The 20628-nt window shown below is 37.6% G+C and overlaps 1 protein-coding gene across 1 annotated transcript; it reads right to left on the bottom strand.

Annotated features, from left to right (window-relative positions):
• Positions 1 to 2247: 2247 nt before the first annotated feature.
• On the bottom strand, positions 2248 to 20172 carry acvrl1 (activin A receptor like type 1). Its single transcript, XM_067446024.1, has 10 exons — positions 19614 to 20172; positions 14898 to 14969; positions 14396 to 14602; positions 11141 to 11319; positions 10853 to 10952; positions 9582 to 9728; positions 9129 to 9404; positions 8800 to 8997; positions 6298 to 6428; positions 2248 to 3164 (listed from the first exon to the last, which is right to left on the bottom strand). The coding sequence occupies exons 2-10, from the start codon at positions 14965 to 14967 to the stop codon at positions 3018 to 3020; spliced, it is 1455 nt and encodes a 484-aa protein (XP_067302125.1). The 5' UTR covers positions 14968 to 14969; positions 19614 to 20172; the 3' UTR covers positions 2248 to 3017.
• Between the last annotated feature and the right edge of the window lie 456 nt (positions 20173 to 20628).

Here is a 20628-nt window from a genome sequence, read left to right as displayed (position 1 = left end):
TCAATTTGTGATCAATTTGTGAACACACATGACTAAACATACTAAATGCAGGAGTCATTTTAATACTTAAAATTAGAGAAATTAGGGCAATGACAGAACATCTTTTTACAGTTGTCTAACAGAGTTGCCATGGCTAACATAAAATATAAGCACAATCACATAAAACTTTTTAAAACTCTAAAATGTAATAGAAAAAAGGTTAGGCCTACTTTTAATTAACCAAATTTAAAACAATGTTTGTTTTATTTATCAAATAATTTGTAAAAACTTAGTGCGAGAACAATTGTATCCATGTTTTTTCTTATGTTTTAAGAATGAGTTTTAATTAAAAAAATAACTAATAATAATTCATCTTTATTTGATTCAAACTGTCTAATGAAAAAAATACATCCAGGTTATGGGAATATATCATGTCTCCTAAAAACCATATTATGTCCCTTTCATATATATTCATAATCAGATAATGTTTATTAAATATATACAAAGGTGTTTGTGCAGTGACAGATTTGCAGGTCTTTGTAGTGGTCCAGCAAGCAGTGTTCTCTATTCTCTAGAGTCTCAGCATTAATAATATGATTCTGGAGCCAAAGTTACCTTTGTGAGTAAGACCCACATTGTGCGATGTGTGTGATCCAAAGGAGCTTACAGAACCCCTGTGAGCAGCATTCAGGACTCCCACAAAAACACAGTATGGGTTAAGCTTTAGAGACCTCAGACCCTCAATAAAAAAAATACTGATTACCTAAAAAATAACAAAGTCCTTGACTTAATAGTATGAAAAACTAAACTGTCTTTAGGGTAAGAAGTGAAACATATTCCTATAGGAGTGCTCTTGCTTCTGCCAGGACCTCAGGATGTTTACTTCCTCTGGATAACAGGGCAGATGAGAACTTGTGATTTTAATTTTGAGGAATAAAGAGACATTTGATGCACTCACTATTTGTCCTCTTAATGGCCACATGACACGAGGAGAGTCTCGGTTAGTGCATTAAGTCGTATGGGTACATGAATGATGTACAAGATCTAATCTAATTACACTGAAATTCCTTTCAAGTTGCTCTCAATGCAAAGGTCAAATACAAAGCATTTAGGGTTGCGGCCTGCCGACTTTATACTTCTATTGTTACCATTAACCTCTTTGCCTTCGCAAGACTATATAGTAATCTGGTCCCTGACTGTCTATTGTCTATAAAGTGGGGTCATATCTTTCAATTTTCAATCGACATATTTCAGTTGGGCGTTCATATCCGATTTTTCCAAACAAAGACATCTGGAATGGGTCCATTCTGTGCAAAAATGTCACAGCTGATAGAAGGACACCATTTGAGAGGAGTCTGGCCTACCAGAGCGGGTCACTGATACTCCACTCAGCCGCTCTGTTAAAAATAACCCTCTCTCCATCTAACCGTACAGGCAGAGTTGGGGGAATTATCTCCAGCAAAGCCCCCTCTCTGTGCTCCTCCACAGATGGATATAGCGAGGGTGCAGATAAAGATAAACAGGCAGACAGAAATCAATGCCCATCCTCTCACTCCGCCATACAGTCTGACAGCAAGACAAACACGACACGCCAAAGGGAAACTTTGGCTTGGTGAAAAAATTTGATAAACATCTTATAAATATCCATCAATCAGTGGAGCATCTGTGTGTCGCTGTGCGTAGGAAGGGATTTATGCTGGAAAGACACCCATTTGGCAGTCTCATTTCTATGAATAAGATACGTGAGATATCTATTTGCGATGGGTAAATATAGGTCTGTCTGAAACATGATCGTGAAGGATGCATTCAGTATTGTACCCGTGAAATGTTGTTCAACAACACCGAGGTGTGTCTTGGTAGCTCCCGAGTGGTATCAGGTCCTTTTAGATGTCTCTTGTGCCGAACAATGATTCTAACAATTGCAAGATTGCGTGGTTAAGACGGGATACACATTGTTCTTGGTTTACAAGAATTGGATTGAGGAAAAAAGGAAATAGATCCCTTATATCTCCTTTAGGACTACTGAAGTGATGTTGTATTCATTAACCAGATCAGGTTGTGGCACAGTTTGCTCAGATCAGTCTATGGGAAGGAGAACGAGGCTAAATGAACCCAATGTAACACTTTCAGGGGGAAAAGCATCTAGTGATGCCCTCTAGTGGATAAAAGATTTACTACTATATGTTAATGTTCAAAGACAGATCAAACGGTACTTGGCGGACCCTCTTTTGAAGACCCCTTTACTGTAGAAAATTGTTCAAAGTCTGCTTAGGTATCCTGAAGTTTTATTAAAACTTAAATACTATTATCTGGAGTGAAAAAAATAGACATTTTGTGCAAAAAAAAAACTTGCTATACACATTTTGATTATAATTTCCTCAAAAAAAAGCAAATATATTGTACATTTTCCTTACATTGTAAAAAAAGATATAGTACAGCAAGAGTAATGTGATTTTGATCTTGTACGAATATTTATCAATTTATAAAAGTGCACTATACTAGTATGTCCTTTTTTAATAATTACTTGGTGCAAGTTGTAATGCAGTTCTTGTTCTTAAAAAGCCCCTTTTCAAAGTCTTTCAGCGTGGAACCAAAGAACAGGTATAAAAAATAAGTGCAAGGTCTAAAAAGCATGTGCCAACCTTTGTACGTAAGAGTCATGTATAGGAAGTTCAAAATTTCAGGAAACACCGCAGTTAGGAAGTCCCGAATAACCCACATCCTGACTGTAAAAAACCCTTTCACTCTCACTACACTGAAAGTCATTTTGTGGGGTTTTCATCCCTGTTTTACGTTCAGTAACAAACGATTCATTGTGTTGAAATATGCAAGTCTTAGAAGAGTAGTCCAGGGGATATGTTTCAAAAGAAACATTTAACAGCACAGTTATGGCCTCAACTTCCCACATGTCATGATAAGATAAACCATGTTCAGTCAGTGAAGCCTTAGGACTTAGAAGCTTGAAGTTTAGAAGTGGATAAGCAATGTGGGTCCATTAGAATCGAACTTTCCTGGAAAAGTGCGGTAGCAGGTTTATTCTAGAGGTCCAGTTTAAGCTTGTCAATGTCGTAGTCGTGGTCCTGGTCCAGTTTGGAGAGGGTCTTTCGCACGCGCAGAGCAGTGAGTCGAGATGAAGGGCTTTGGAACCAGCACTCTTTCTTAATCTTTGCAATTGTAGACAGGATCTTGACAGAAAAACATACAGAAAGCGTAGATAATAATTAGTTTTGTCATTTCATGTTCCTCTTAGTGTGTAAATGTACAATTGTTGTATGATTAGACCTATATGTGTATATAAGTGACTGCGCCTGGAGTTGTGACCTAGATTTCACATTTCAGTGCATTTCAACTTCAATTGCAAATCCAAACAAAACAATGAGATTTTGTGAGAACTGTGATGATGTCATGCTAGCTTTGAAATAGGTGTCAAACTATCAAATTTGTCCTTCAAAACTGTTAGTTTTTGTAACCCCCCCCCCCCCCCCATTTATTTTGGCATTCTGCTGTGAACAGATACATAGTAGGAGGGAGTGTGTGTATGTGGCAGACATAAAAGTCTAATATGATAAAAACAGTTTGGCAGATATATGGACTCAAAGGCGGAATTATTTTCAAATGCAACTACACTTAAAAAAATAAAGGTTCTTTATTGGCATCCATGATTCCATGAAGAACCTTTAACATCCAAGGAAGTTTTCTATTGCACAAACGATCTTTATAGTGGAAAAGCATCTTTAGGGGCTGTTCACATGTCGTGTCTAAAAACGCATGGCAGCGGTACTTTCTCCTCTTTTCAAAAGCACTCGAAAACTTGCGCCCCGCCCCTATGGTGTCTGCCGCTGCTATGATAGGCTGCTCACTGCAGAGCAAATGGGTGGAGCTTACGTCTAGCTCCCCCTCGCCAGACGTCCAGCGAGGAAAGAATGTGTCTAATGGGTTGAGCTAGAATATCCAACCCCACCCTAACCCAGGGGTGTCCAGTCTTGCTCCTGGAGGGCCACTGTCCTGCAGAGTTAAAGGGATAGTTCAACCAAAAATGAAAATGTTATGTTTCTTTGCTTACCCCCAGAGTATCCAAGATGTAGGTGTGTTTGTTTCTTCAGTAGAACTCAAATTAAGATTTTTAACTTATAATGCATGTCATGACATGCATTATACGAGCAACGGTTGGAGTTCATTTTTAATTTGTGTACTACTGAAGAAACAAACACACCTACATATTGGATGCCCTGGGGGTTAGTAGATAAAAATGAAATTTTCATTTTTGGGTGACCTATCCCTTTAAGCTCCAACCCCAATTAAACACAGCTGAACCAGCTAATCAAGGCGTGCGTCTCAATCAGCTCCGTGGTTCAGTAGTCAGGGCACTGATCAGGACATAAGTCAATGGGCTGACTCCCTGATCTGTGCCCTGACTACTGAACGAGGGAGCTGATTGAGACGCACCCAATGTCTTACTTGGCATAATAGAGACTCCTAGCAGGTGTGTTGAGACAAGCTGGAGCTAAACTCTGCAGGACAGCAGCCCTCCAGCAGCCCTGATGCTTTGACCTTTTTCAATCATTTTCATGATGATGAAATTAAAGCAAAGATGATGACGTTTCCTGACGCCTTCGATTTGATCTTATTTCATTACAGCAGCGGGCAGTGCCACTATCACCATGGCGACTTCACTCCAATTATTGCAAGTAATCATAATGCCTCGAAATAATAATAATAATAATAAATGAAATAATAATAATAAAATATATAAATAAAGTTTGCCTTTGCCTAGAAATATCACTGCTTAGATGATTAAATTGTTCTTCACCCTAAGAAGAAAATGGTTCTTTTAAAGAAAGTGTATTTAAGATTGTGGCCAAAACCAGTACTGCAATCACTTTTAAATTACTGCAGAGGATTGTCTCCCTCTCCCCCTCCCCCTGACTCGAGGTTGCCAGATAGGCTGCAGGATTCAGCAGGAACGTTTGTAGCTGCAGCTGTGGTAACTAGAACAAAGCTGGCAACCCGGATGCCAAAACATTACGGACTTCATGATTGGTAAATAGGTGGAGTCAAAAGCTCAACTACAGCAAGCACTAATCACCATCATCTTTTTTCTTCTTCTTCTTCTTTCGGCTGTTCCCTTCAGGGGTCGCAACAACGAATCATCTGCCTCCATCTATTACTATCCTCTGTATCCTCTAAGCACTAATCACCACAATATGTGAATATACTTGTTAACAGCAGGTGTTCATCACTAATTGTTAATCACCACTCAATCATTTAATTATCTCATTTATTTTAACACTGCTTCAAAGTTATTTTAACACACTTGAGTGTGGATTTGCTGTGTAGGCAAAATGATATGAGAAAGGAGAAATATGCAATTACTTAATGGGAATTGTATTTATTTTTTCGCATAAATATTCTTGTAACCAATTGCCTTAATATATAATTGTAATTGTGATCACTTATCTATCATGCAGATATACTAATTAGAATTTTACATGGCCAAAACATGTATCATGCACCAGTATTCCTGGTCTAGGAGGAATACAAATGAGTAATGGTCATTTTAAGGACCTGACGGCCGCCATTTCGAAAATGGGGACTTTCTTGGAGTCAAACTTTGGTAAACTTTTAGTATGTTTTTAAGTACATCTGATACCACTGTAAACCACTGAGAAACCTTTTGTTAGAATTTTTTTTTGGGGGGGGGGGGGTCAAACCATATTTGCAGCTGACTAGAGGATGGCGCTTCAGGCAAACACAACATGTCAACATCAGTTGAGGGCTGCAACAACAACTTTTAAATGACAATATCCTGGCCGGACTACTGTTGTCAGTGATATAAGTATTTGAAATTAATCAGGGCCATTTTATGATTAATTGAAATACATTTCTTACATACAGTTCCTTTAAGAACTCTTTGCTGTAATTTTGTGTGACGAAAATGGATCTTCTTTGGCATCGCTGTAGAACACTCCTTTTGGGTAATTTTTAAGAGCATAGCAGTGAATATAGCAACTAGCCTGGAAGTCTGTTACTCCTCAACGCTTGTTACCAGACGGCTGCAGTGGATTTTAGAATTAAGCAGGATAAATGTACATTTCCATCCATTCCATCCATGCAAAGCAAACCTAAAATTAAAGCCTACAAGATATTTTCAGTGACATCATAGACAGATAGGATATTTTGTCCCTCATGCATGTAATGCTTTGCTAACAAATTGCTCCAGATTGCAGCTGTCAAAGCAAATCCTTGTGTTGGGTCTGACTCGAGTCCAAGTCTTCCGAGTCATTAAGTCTGTATCTCTGGTATGTTTGAGTATCTTACCGGATGAGAATGTAGCCGATTGTGGAGACTGGGCCTGTGCTGGTCAACACACACCACTTTCTTCATCTCCTCGAAACTGGGGTCAGAGGGAACCACGTCAAAGAATGGCGGTCTGTACTCCTCCACGATCCCTGAGAAAACCACAGATTTAGGAATTTCTATGGGAGGTTTTGTCAACAATTGCCGACTACACAGCATTTTAATTTTTACTGATAAAAATGCAGATGTGTGCCGAGACAGAAAGTCTGTTCTGACCATATCTATAAAACAGTGGTTTGGGTGTTGAGGGAGGTTGGCAGTACGAGTTAATACTTCAGTGGGAGGATTGCTGGAAATGATTCATGGAGCCCAAGAGCATATGGCAGCTGAAATTATGGGGGAAAAAGCTACAGTGAAATAATAAAAAAAAGCTTATATTTAGCATTTTTCTAGTTGTATACTTATGAGCCAAAACGTTATTACCAATCACAGGTGATGTGACCATTGTTGATTATCTCCTAACAAGGCCACATATTAAGGTCTAGGTAGAGTAGATGGTAAGCAAACAATCAGTTCTCATAATCAATGTGTTGGATGCAGGAGAAATGGGTAGGAACGAAGAGCTGAGTAATTGTCACTCCTGGTTAGCAGTGCTGAAAAGTTACCAACAGTGGTCCGAGGAGGACATTGATGCATGAGGGCAACAGCAGCTATCCCGTCTAGTCAGAGCCAACAAAAGATCTACTGTGGCACAAGTTGCACAAAATTTTATTGTTGGTTATGGGAGGAATGTGTCACAATACAGTGCGTCGTATTCTGCTGTGTATGGGGCTGTGTATAGCTGCTGACCAAACAGAGTGCCTATGATAACCCCTGTCCACCGTCAAACGCACCTACAATGGCCACGCAAGCATCGGAAGTGGACTTTGGAGCAGTCAAGCCGGTGGAAGAAGTGTGATGCTCTGGGCAACGGAAGTCTGTTATTCATGTGGACATAAATTTGACACGTGTGGTGCCACCTACCTAAACATTGTTGCAGACCAGGTACACCCCTTCATGACAATGGTGTTCCCTGGTGGAAGTGGCCTCTTGTGACTAACAGTGGATAACACACTGCACACATTGTTCAGGAATTGTTTGAGAAACATGATGAAGAGTTCAAGGTGTTGCTCTGGTATACAAATTTCCCAGATCTCAATCCAATTTAGTATCTATGGGATGTGCTGGAACATGGGTAGGAACGAACTGTTCCGTGGACTGGGGACCCGTGGACTGGGGAAAGTGCTATTCGTTTCTATGTTTCAGAAGTATTTATTTCTGAAGTATTCAGCATTAGCACAATCACAGTCCTTGGACCTTATTACAGTTAAAGCTGCACTTCTGACTATGAGGACAATATAAATATTTATACTTCATGATTTAATTGAATTGTAAAAATGTTTTATAATCGTGAACCTTAAAGGGGTACTTCAGCGCTGGAAAGATGAATCTGTATTTAAACTGCCATTAATGTAGTAGAAATGTGAAATTATTTTTGAATTTGGTGCTTTCTAGACTGAGAAAATACAGAAAATGTATTTTGTCTCATGGGGATGAAAGACTACAATTCCCAGAATGCTTTGCTGCCCTGTGAGGCCATTCCCAAAGCCACCACTACTGGATTACTGTGACTGAGGCCTAGTTCACAAGTACACGGGTATTTTTATTACCCGAGTTTTTCCTCCTCCGTTTTAAAAAACAATCGCATCCAAACAAGCACGTTTAAAAAAAAAAAAATGTCCACATGAGAACGCAAAACTACTCTATGATTGGCTGCCTGATTTCCACATGTGAAACCCTTTTACCCCCCCCCCCCAAAAAAAAAGTCTGATTATTTAAGATTTAATAATCTTATCAAACCCACTTTTGAACTGAAGAAGTGTATATAGAGTGTGTTTATCCTCTTCTACATGCTACAGCTATTCTGAGCCCCATAATGTAATAAATACTATATATTAATTATATATAAAGGGTTGTCTGTGCTTCTTAAAATGCAAGTGTGTGTGTGTGTGTGAGCTAGAGAGAACAGGCGCATCTGGACTACATGAGCAGGAGTGTTGACAGCAGATAAGATTGTTTCTAATTATTTGGCCACTAATCGTGGGTGGATAGAGACAGACGCAGACACTGAGAAAACTGAAGGCGTGAGGGAAGTAAGTCGAAAAAACGTAATATATCTATTATTACTATAATAAATATAAAAATGTCTATCGCATATATCAGCATGGTGAAAATCATTGCTTAGTAACAGAAAACCGAAAATTAGTTCCTAAAATTAGTCACAGAACGTTTCACTGAAAGCTGGAATGTGCAATGAAACGTTAACTAATTAACTCTTGAACATATTTCTTTGATAAAGTCTCAGCATGTCAAAGTTTTTGGTACTTTGTGACAATTTGAAATATAATTCAAAGACATTCAAAGTCACAAGAGCACAGAATAGCATAGTGCCATGAAATAAAGTTTAATAACTATCCATCTTACCATTTACAGTAGTCCGGCGAGTTATCTCCCACATGACGAGACCCAAGGCCCAGATGTCAGTTTGTTTATAGGACTCAAACACATCAACGCGAATACTCTCGTCCAAAACCTCTGGTGCCATATATCGCTTGGTGCCCACTCTCGGGTTGTTGCCCACATCCAGATAGTCATTAGACTGAGAGTGAATGACAGCCAAACCTGAGAGATGTTTGAGAAAATTATATTTTTAAGATATAACCAAAGTAAAATAGAACAAATGTCATGGAATGATATACGTGCCAAAGTTTCCTACTTAGACTCAGCAATTTATTTCTGTTCTACTTTCTCACCCAGGTCTGCAATGCAACACTGGCCATTTCTCTTCACCAGAATGTTGCGGCTCTTCAGGTCTCGATGTGCGATGGCTGGTTTGCCCTGCGTACTGAGGATCTCCGTGTGGAGGTGCACAAGGCCGCTGGCGATGGACATGCACATGCGCAGACAGCCCTCCGGATCTAGTGTGCTCTCCTGCAGGAAGTCATAGAGGGAGCCCAACTCGTGGAAGTGCGTGATCAGCCACAGCTGAGTGCTGGAGTTTTTAGACGTCATGTCTGATGCTATGAAGCCTGATGGACAGAGAACATGTGGAAGAGAGAAATATTACATTTTAAATCAACAGTTGTGTTATTTCTTCATTTGATAAGCGATGTTTGGGTAAGTCAGAACACATTTTGGCAGCAGCAGTACTCAGAACGATCCCTTCCCACACAAGCAATGAAAAATGCAGCGTGGGTATAACCTACCCAAGATGTTTTCATGCCTTAGTTGGACCGTGTTGTAGATTTCAGTCTCTCTAAACCAGGACTGTTCATCACGAGAGGAGAAAATCTTGACAGCCACACTCTCTCCCATCCAGGTGCCTCTCCATACCTCTCCATAACGCCCTTTACCTGCCAGAAACATTCAGAGGGAAATGAGCGACTGAAATGGTGCTAGCTATGCTCAGTGCATTTTCAAATGTTAAAACAAATTGAATTATTAAATATATATTGAAATATATACATATACAAACTGAAATATATATATTTTTTTAATCCAAAAATTACACTAGTTTAAATTTTAATTATTTATTTATTTATTATTAATTATTAGATATACTATTTTAAATGTGTACACTTTTTACACAGATTTCAATTATATTTTGTATAATAATAATAATAATAATAATAATAATAATTCAATTAACATTTATTGTATAGCGATTTTCACAATGCATATCGTTTCAAAGCAGCTTTACTGAAGAAAAAAAATGCATGTGTCTACATTATAATTTACCTCTGTTATCAGAGGTGATTGTATCCAAGTTATGGATTTCAGATATGTACATATACAAATCATGCAGTTACATAACAATGTATTCAGAAACAGTAGAAACAATGAGAAGTAATGAATACATGTTATTAACAAATGATTAGGATATCTAGAAAATGTTGAACTGGTGCATTATAATTCAAATGTTACATTTTAAAATAAGTGTAATGGTTCAAATATATTGGTTGAATTATGGTAATATTAAAAACAAATTAAGAGTGCATTTAAATCAACGTGACCACCATTAAACTAAAGTCAATATTGTACAGTAGAAACCTCTTTACAAGAAAATATATACATATTACATGTATATAATTCTATTTAATAATAATAATAACAAATAATTATTATTATCGTCATTGTCATTATTATTTCATTGCTATTTTATTTATTTATTTAAATATAATTTAAATGAATGCAATATATGGATTAAATTATGTTTATTATTTAATTATGGTAACATTTAAAAACAAGTTTAAAATAGGCTACATTTTTTGAACACAATGTTGTACAATGTGTGTAATAGTAGGCTACATTATGTATATAAATGTATAAAATTAAAATAAAATAAAAATCTTTTCGAAAGAAAAAAGCTATGGAGCAGAACACATCTCCACCTCCTAGACTTCATAGCTTTATCCTACAGTTGTTTCACCCTCCGCCGATGCAGCATTGTGTTATGAGATATGTAAGTTTCACTCACCAACACACTGAACCAGAGAGATCTGACGGGCCATGGTCCTTTGCACCAGATAAGGCAGGCCAGTTCCGCTGCCCGACGTACAAAACTCATCAAAGATATCCTAAAAAGGAGAATTACGCTTACTTACTGTCAAACTATGGGAATTTGACTCACAACCAAGAGGAGCATTTTGCTCAGAAGTTGCTCAAAAGACTGAAGTTTTCAGTTCTATTTCATTGACTCATAATAAATTGGGGATAATGAGATAAGCCAAAAAGCTGTGAATGTCACCCAGCAGTTGCGTTTTACCCCGTATGTGGGGTCCCCTCCACTGGGGACTTTGAGCATAGAGGTGTTGTGTTCCACCAGCTGGCGGTCCTGTCGCCTTGAACGCAGCCACAACACGAGCCCACAGGCTGCCATGGACATCACCAACAACAGCAACAATGGCAGTCCCACCAATAAAATCATTCTGCTGGGCTTTTCCTCTGGAAACAGAGACAACAGTGAGTAACTAATGATTTGTTTATTTTAACAGCTGAAAAGGCAATGTTTTGTATTTAAATTTTGCATTTAATTTCATAAATGGCAAAATATATTACAAAATGTGCTTCAAAAGACAAGAAAATGTATTTCTAACCTCAAAATACATTTTAGGTCAATGGAAAAAGTATATTTTGGAGATTATAAATATGATTAGATTTTTTTTTAAATGGCCAAAATATATATGAGGAAAATAATAAAACAAAAAAATCATTAAAAATATATTTCTTTCAATTATATATACAGGTCCTTCTAAAAAAAATTAGCATATTGTGATAAAGTTCTTTATTTTCCATAATGTAATGATACAAATTTAACTTTCATATAATTAGATTCATTGCACACCAACTGAAATATTTCAGGTCTTTTAATGTTTTAATACTGATGATTCTGGCATACAGCTCATGAAAACCCAAAATTCCTGTCTCAATTCCATTTCATCCGACCAATAAAAGAAAAGTGTTTTTAATACAAAAAAGTCAACCTACAAATAATTATGTTCAGTTATGCACTCAATACTTGATCGGGAATCCTTTGCAGAAATGACTGCTTCAATGCGGCGTGGCATGGAGGCGATCAGCCTGTGGCACTGCTGAGGTGTTATGGAGGCCCAGGATGCTTCGATAGCGGCCTTAAGCTCATCCAGAGTGTTGGGTCTCGCGTCTCTCAACTTTCTCTTAACAATATCCCACAGATTCTCTATGGGGTTCAGGTCAAGAGAGTTGGCAGGCCAATTGAGCACAGTAATACCATGGTCAGTAAACCATTTACCAGTGGTTTTGGCACTGTGAGCAGGTGCCAGGTCATGCTGGAAAACAAAATCTTCATCTCCATAAAGCTTTTCAGCAGATGGAAGCATGAAGTGCTCCAAAATCTCCTGATAGCTAGCTGCATTGACCCTGCCCTTGATAAAACGCAGTGGACCAACACCAGCAGCTGACATGGCACCCCAGACCATCACTGACTGTGGGTACTTGACACTGGACTTCAGGCATTTTGGCATTTCCTTCTCCCCAGTCTTCCTCCAGACTCTGGCACCTTGATTTCCGAATGACATGCAAAATTTGCTTTCATCCAAAAGAAGTACTTTGGACCACTGAGAAACAGTCCAGTGCTGCTTCTCTGTAGCCCAAAAGTGGCTTGACCTGGGGAATGCGGCACCTGTAGCCCATTTCCTGCACATGCCTGTTCACGATGGCTCTGGATGTTTCTACTCCAGACTCAGTCCACTGTTTCCGCAAGTCCCCTAAGGTCTGGAATCGGTCCTTCTCCACAATCTTCCTCAGGGTCCGGTCACCTCTTCTCGTTGTGCAGCGTTTTTAGCTAGACTTTTTCCTTCCCACAGACTTCCCACTGAGGTGCCTTGATACAGCACTCTGGGAACAGCCTATTCGTTCAGAAATTTCTTTCTGTGTCTTACCCTCTCTCTTGAGGGTGTCAATGATGGCCTTCTGGACAGCAGTCATGTCGGCAGTCTTACCCATGATTGCGGTTTTGAGTAATGAACCAGCCTGGGAGTTTTTAAAAGCCTCAGGAATCTTTTGCAGGTGTTTAGAGGTAATTAGTTGATTCAGATGATTAGGTTAACAGCTCGTTTAGAGAACCTTTTCATGATATGCTCATTTTTTGAGATAGGAATTTTGGGTTTTCATGAGCTGTATGCCAAAATCATCAGTATTAAAACGATAAAAGACCTGAAATATTTCAGTGCAATGAATGTAAAATACATGAAAGTTTAATTTTTATCATTACATTATGGAAAATAATGAACTTTTTATCATATGCAAAAAAAATTTGAGAAGGACCTGTATATATTTTTCCGTCTGTTTTTGTATATTTTGAAAGGCATTAAAAATGTATATCTAAAAATATATATTTTTGCAATTTGGGAATTTTTTCAGTTTCTATTTGAGCTACAACAACATAAGCTTAAAGGGATACTCCACCGCTTTTTCATTTTAAACTATGTTATTCCCTTAAATAAAACGAGTTGATACATACCTCTCTCGTCTGTGTGCATTTAATTGCTCTGACGCACAGTGACGATCTGATAGCATTTAGTTTAGCCCACTAAGCCCAGTTCATTCACTATGGTACCAAACACAGATCAAGTTAGAAGCGACCAAACACCTCCACGTTTCCCTATTTAAATACAGTTACACGAATAGTTGAATGACCTATTATGGTGACACAAAATAAAATGTGGTGCTTTTCTAAGTGGGTTAAAAAGGATAACTATAATGTATGGCGGAATAGCATATTTAAGAGTACTTCGACTAGTAAAACGTCATGCCTGAAAAATTCTCTCCCCCTATTGACGGAAATGAGAGGGTGAGGGGGAGATTTGAGGAAGGATTTTTGTCACCGCATGTCAGAGCGATTAAGTGCACGCTCTCAGACGAGAGAGGTATGTATCCACTGATCTTAGCTTAGGGAATAATATAGTTTAATATGGAAAAGCGGTGGAGTATCCCTTTAAACACAAGTTTAAAAACCTATGAAAGTTAATCTTTAAAGTTTTAGTTTTACTAGACAGCTGACAATAGTCAGGATAATGCACTTTCATTCTCTTTTTGTAGTGTACACAATCATTATTACCATTGCCATTCTTATGACTCTACAACATGAACAAATTTGTATCCTGTTTAAGCATTACCTGACCAGTCATAGGATAACTTGTCTCTGTATGCATTTGTCCCTCAATGGTTTTGTTGTTTTGTTATAGGTTTATTTATTTTATTTTATTTATTTATTTTATATTTATTTATTTTATTTTTTCCTTTTTTATTGTCACTGTTCTGTTTGTTCTGTAAAAGTAAAAGACTAAAATAAATGTGAAAAAGAAAAAAAACCTCTGAAAGTTACAACCTATGAAACACCAATACAACACTAGGGGGCAGCAGAGAGTAAACTTCTATTGAGGTAAACAACTCTTTGATTTTAGTAATGAATCTCTGTATTACGAACTATAACTGTTTTCTGAGCTAAAAAGTAAAACAACAACAACAACAAATTACTGACCTTTTGTTTTAGGCATACTGATGTTTGCATTGCAGAAGTGTGTGTCACAGCACTGGATATACACGTCCGGTATATCAATTACATGGCACTGGCTCTTGTCGGGAAAACAGCCCCTGGACTCCTGCCCATGGTTCCAACTGTAGAAGCAAGTTTTGTCCCGACAGGAGTTGCCATCACACTTGCTTTCACATGTGCATTGTATATCATCTATGGACAAGAAAACGTAAGTAAAAATGAAATGTGACTAATAATATTACAGTATTTCAGTTGATATGATGGCTAAATCACCCTTCTTTGGGGGGAGTGGCTGTCAATACATTATCTGAAAAAAGAAATGTGTTCGTTTGCAAATGTGCAAAAAGATTTTACAACAGAGCAGGAATACTTCCTCTGGCTTATTTCCTATACAGTAAAGAAACAATCTACATCACCCTGTTGGTTTTACAACACTCAGACATATGCACACACAGACACTTTTATGACCGCAATTATGTAACCTCACCTGCAAGAGTTGTGTAGCTCCCTGAATACACCAAAACAAACAGTGCTGCTAGCATCTCAGAAACCTTCATGTCTAAGAAAGAGGGAATACAGGATACAGGATGAGAACAAGCTTTGGGAGGGAGCACTTTGACACAGATAAAAAAAACTCCTTTCATTTAAATCTACATATCCCATGCTCCCTTGCATTATCTTCAACTGATCTGGCATTTAAATGGCAGAGCTCCGCGCTGGAATCATATAAATGGCACTGATCATACAATGACATGCACTGGAAAAAGCTCAATAAACCCTGTCCACACCAAAGGAAGTCATGAGTTAAAGAACGACAGATGGAGAGGGTCCAGTCAGTCTGTCTGTGTTGCAATTATAGTGAGAGTGGGTGGGAGAGGACTTCAGTAGAGGCCTCGCTCTCCTCTGTGCCGCTGGTCCTTGCAGACACTCTGGCTGCTGCATGCGCAGAGTAAATATTGATGGATATACTTCCTGCCATTCAGAGGCCGCACCCGGCTAGCCGTCCAGATACTCCGGATTGCTTGTTCCTCAAGGTCTGGAAGTCGACTGGTCACGCAAGCAAAATGGCTGGGTGAAAACTTCTTATATGAAGATGATGGAGAGCCTAAATTCATGTGCATGATTTTTGCATAATGTTGGCCTGTTTTCCAGACTGCTTTCAATACAATTTTGAAGCGTCCTAAACTGTCCAAATTCATTTTAGGTCACTGTATAACAGAACCATGCTGAAAACAACTGACTATTTTCATGTTGCCTCAACACTGTAATTAAAGTAGGCATACTATATACTTATGTGGTGTCATGGAAAAACAGAGTGAGCATGATGTTTTGAAACATCGGTAATTAGAGCCTTTTTGTAGATGCGTAGAGTTTTTCCTTCATACGCATACATTTGCCTGGGCCGATTTGACTGTATGAGAAGTTCCCTAATGCATTTGACTATCCTGGATGTTTAATCGACACTGTAAACCCTAACGCTCAAAATGATTACTTGGAGTATTTAGAACAATCTTTTTCTTTTGATTTCTTAAAACCTCATTGTTGTGAGTTTTAGTACCGTTAACTTGTTTCTTTTATAGGTGCCCTAGAACTATTTGAAACAATATGTTTAATTGTTCTCTGATAGAGGTTATGTGGCTTATTTAAGGGCAAAAATTGTCCAGATACAGTTTTACGGGTCCATTTACAACCCTATAAATTGTCCCTAGGATCTAATGCTCTGTTTTTAACTTATTTGGAAGGGTCGTGAATATTAATGTTGAGCTCTGCTCTGATTGACTTATTTCAGCAGCTCACAGCAGTTCAGTTGTTCAGCGAAGCCGCTCGTGAGTCCTGACCGTCCTGACAGAACACAGACTGAATGACACTTTAAGCAGAACATCTCAAATGGAGATTGATAAAATGCAGCCCAATTGTTTATTGGTTTTATCAGATCATCTGCGCGCGAGAAAGAGCTCGCGTGCTTGCGATTGCCAGATTCAGTAATTTAAATCCTCCAAATAGAGCTTTTCTGTGAAAAGAACACATACTATCCGGCGTTTTACCTAAACATGTCCAATCTGGCAAGCACTCTCAGCAGTTAAGCATGAGATGTTCTGCTTAAAGTGTCATTCCATGTTTATATAACGTTAGTCACAATGTAGGCTACGCAGTGACTGTGATGTACTCTGAAAGCATGCAAAAACATCATAGGCCTACTTCAGTTCTCAAAAATATAAATATATAATTTTTATATATATTTTTACAAAATGAATAGCCTTGCCCTTGTCAAATGACTGTCGTTTTAACGTATGGTGGAAAAGGTGACGTTTGCTAGAAGGATCGAGTGAACGATCTGTAAGCAACGTATCTACGTTTATTTTGTAATACAAAATAATATTAACCTTTGTCATTAGACACTATTTAGTTTTGTATGGTACTTGGGAGTTTCCTATTGTTACTGTACTAGCATCTTGCGTCATCTAGACAATGCGGTCTCTCTAAGAAACTTTCAATTTAATCCAAAAATTTTTAAACAGCTAGTCAATAAGTGGATAAATCACTATTTACTGCATGCAGGAATACAGTTGCCCCTTTTTTCAGTTTAAGACACTGAGCGAAGCTCAGTGCTTTAAATGAGCCGAACAAACAAACGATTTTGAAATAACTTGTTGTGGTATCCAATTATAATAAACCTCAACCATGACTGTTGACATATGAAAAGTCCAGACGTCCCCTGCACAGCCTGAACATGACGTGTCATGAGAGCCGTTTTTGCTATCCTCAAGTGTCTTGTTTCAAACTGCAGTCCCAGTTACCGCCAAATTAAGTGTTATATATATTTTTTTGTGCAAGATTAACATTAAGTGGGAGATTTAAGTGTTTAATGATTTGTTACGCTAGTTAAGAAGAGTTTCTGTTTGTTTGTTTTTTTAATGTTTTTTTTTGTACAGTTACCATCTTGGTGATAAATGGAGCATGAACTTTTGAGAACAGATTTATGATAAATGTTCTCATTCATGCTATGCTAATGCTACCAAAGCATTGTGTAACCAATTAGCAAGGTGGAATTTATTGAATTAGCCACTTAAATCTAGTCAAGTTTCCACTAATAATTTAAGATTACATTATAATTTTTAATTGAATGTATGAATTAGTTTACTCAAATAAATTCAGAGCAATTCAAATGCAAAATAAAAATCTGAAATTTCTGCTTACTTAAACTTTACATTTCTTAACTTAAAAAATTGAAGGCAACTGATTGCCTCTTTTTTTTTTTAGTTTTGAAAAATTTATTCGGGATTAGATTGTATATAATCCGTGATAGTTTTTGTTATCTGCGTTATGTTTAAAATATATCTGATCTGCATTATAGAGATGCAAACCCACACACAAACATGGATGGCTATTGCCTGATGTAGAAACACATGCAGCGAGATTCCAACAGGAGTCACTTTGTCTGTGGAATCTTTTAAATTCTCCATTTAATCCCAACAATGTAAGCACAGGTGGGTCAATGTAAACAGCTTTGTCACGTACACCCAGTGCACAGAAAATGGGTAATTGCTGGGCCCCCTGGGCCACATTTAAGACAGAAAACAACCCCACCCCTTTGGAAATGCTCTTTTCTCTGGGAATTTTGATCGTTATTTTCAAGCTGCCAGGATGTTTCTCAAATCAGATAGTGGCCGTCTTGAATCAAAGCCTTAAGTGAACATGATGAAATGCGATTCCTGTTTCGATGACCTGCTTGTCAGCATTCTCTCTGAGAGCAGTCAAAAGACCCATGGGAACTAACAGTGAACTTTCTTATTCTCCTTCCACTTTTCTCAGGATGGATAGTTTAAAAAAGAATTAACCCCGTTGCTGCTCACAGCTTTGTTTTAACCTTTATATTTACATTAATTTATGTTACAGTTATTTCTTACTAAAATGACTTACAACTTCCCTGTAACTCAAAACTCACCTTTTGCCTTCACATTTTATAGAAAATATAATTTCTATTAAAAAAAAAAAAAAATCTAAATTCTGTTTAAAATAGTTTTAGACCAATTATAGCATGTTAATCTTAAGGACATGCCAACTTCCCAAACACATGTCATGTCAATTGCCAGTAATAGTCCATATTGTTATCATGAAGACATATATTAAGAATTTGTAAAGGGAAAATCAGCATATCTCTGGCTCCATCTTACAGCTGTAGGAACTTGCCTGTTTTGACTGCAGTTAAAAAGAACCGGTACGCCTCAATGTATGTGTAAAGTGCCAGCATTTCACAGTTACAGAGATAAATGAACTGACCTCATGGTTCATGCAAACTAGATGTGGGTTTCATTTATGGCTCTGTTCGTGTTGTTGACCGCAACATGGATTCTTGTTAAAAAATGACTGTGCAAAGATGCCTACACAGTATATTTTTTGGTCAGTTTTAATGTTAGACAGTCTGATTTATTATGAGGCCAAATGTTTGTTGACATAATGTAGTATGAAAGCATCATTCATGGCCTCAAATATTGCATTTATTTAAAATCTCATACAGTGGACTAACAGTAAAATTGATTTGGGACCAAAATTATTCAGACACTGAAATGTCCATGTTTTTTGGCCCAGTGTTTTTTGTACCTAATGCACATTTTACACCACAGAATGAACAAAATTAAGCATTGATTGGTAACTGGCTGACCTAAATTATCTAATTGTGTACTTAAATTTCACAGCTGACAGCTGATTGGTTGATTGTAATCCATTAAATACCTTTCCATCAGTTATCTCAAATGATCAGTCTCATGTTCAAAAACTCTGTTCTTGTCATTATATATATATATATATATATATATATATATATATATATATATATATATATATATATAATGACAAGAACAGAGTTTATGAAAATGATATATATTTCACATATAGCCTATATATAAAATCACCTGTCAATGCCACATTCCATAAAAGACATTTCCTATTGAGATAAGACAAAAAAGTCCCCCAAAAAATCCTAGTTCAGCTCCTTCACAATGGAAAAGCTATGACCAAGCATTATCACGAGTCACGACCCTTTCCTTCAAAACGTTATCAACATTACTCTCTAAACAGTATTCATAATCATGAAATTGCTACACCTAGCCTATATTAATGTATTACGCCACATTTATTTTAGGATCAATTTCAGTGAGAGAGAGAGAGAGAGAAAGAGATTAAAAAACATTAGGTGATTTACCTGCTTTTCGTCTTGCGCTGACTCACGAATCAAGCTTATCAAACTTTATCTGTTTATGAAACACGTCCCTCATTTCTTTAAAACATAGCCTATAACTATTGTCTCGTAACGGCGAATAGAGCGAAATCAGCGGTGCAAGTCATATCCAGATGTGCTGGATCCTTAACTTTTGCCACATCCTGACATTCTCCGAGTCAACTCTAAAAGTTAAGCTCTTCAGACTTCGGTTTTTATTCACTCACAATCCGATCGGTCCAATTTCATTAAGCGAAATATTGCATAGCTCGCCGTAACGCAGACCAGTAGAGCCGTGCCATATATCTCCAGTCAAATCTCGAGCTGATAAACTGAAAACAAGAAACTGCTTCTCGGAGAAAGAACGGTCTTCTTCCGCTTGGAAATAAACATTTCCAGATCGACTCCTGACGACTCCATCTCGATAAGTCAAAAGCAAACTTTGAGCAATGTTCCTGATTAAGGACTTAGATTACAGATTTTAAAATATACAGTTTTGTCCCACCCCTTATTGTCTAAGCCGGGGTTCATAGGAATGCGCTCTCATAGCCGTTTTCCTGTTGCTGCAAGACCTTTCATTTTTTCCACGTCTGTTTTTCCCCCCTCATAGCTGGTTGCTTATGAATAGAACTTCATAGAGGATGCGCCTTCTGAACAAGTCACATCTCAAAATTGATCTCCAAAAAATTAACAACGTAGCCTACTGTATTTAAAAATAGGTTGATTCATTTAAAATATAATGTTTGTTTGTCATTAAAGTTGTCAATATGGTCATGCATTGTTTTTTTGTTTTTTGGGGGTGGTGTAGGCCTGTTAGAAGCCACAGATAGAGAACTGACATTTATTTTCCTTTTTTGCCCTTTATTTTGATACATTTTGTAATATTTGACTGTAACAGTAGGCTACTAATCAAATAATTTACACTTCCTTTCAATTTTGTTTTGTTTTTGACCTTTGAATCTTTTTCTGACCAAGGCTGCATTTATTTGATCAAAAACAG

This window comes from Pseudorasbora parva, chromosome 6 (genome assembly GCF_024679245.1).
Source record: "Pseudorasbora parva isolate DD20220531a chromosome 6, ASM2467924v1, whole genome shotgun sequence".
Taxonomy (NCBI): Eukaryota; Metazoa; Chordata; class Actinopteri; order Cypriniformes; family Gobionidae; genus Pseudorasbora; species Pseudorasbora parva.
This window is presented reverse-complemented; position numbering and strand designations above follow the sequence as displayed.

Excerpts from the sequence above, each read along its gene's own strand:
- acvrl1 (XM_067446024.1), bottom strand. The coding sequence starts at position 14,967 with ATGAAGGTTTCTGAGATGCTAGCAGCACTGTTTGTTTTGGTGTATTCA. Across the intron at positions 11,320-14,395 it reads CAGTATGCCTAAAACAAAAG|AGGAAAAGCCCAGCAGAATG; the intron begins GTCAGTAATTTG and ends CTCTGTTTCCAG. Across the intron at positions 6,429-8,799 it reads TCGCCGGACTACTGTAAATG|GGATCGTGGAGGAGTACAGA; the intron begins GTAAGATGGATA and ends TGGTTTTCTCAG.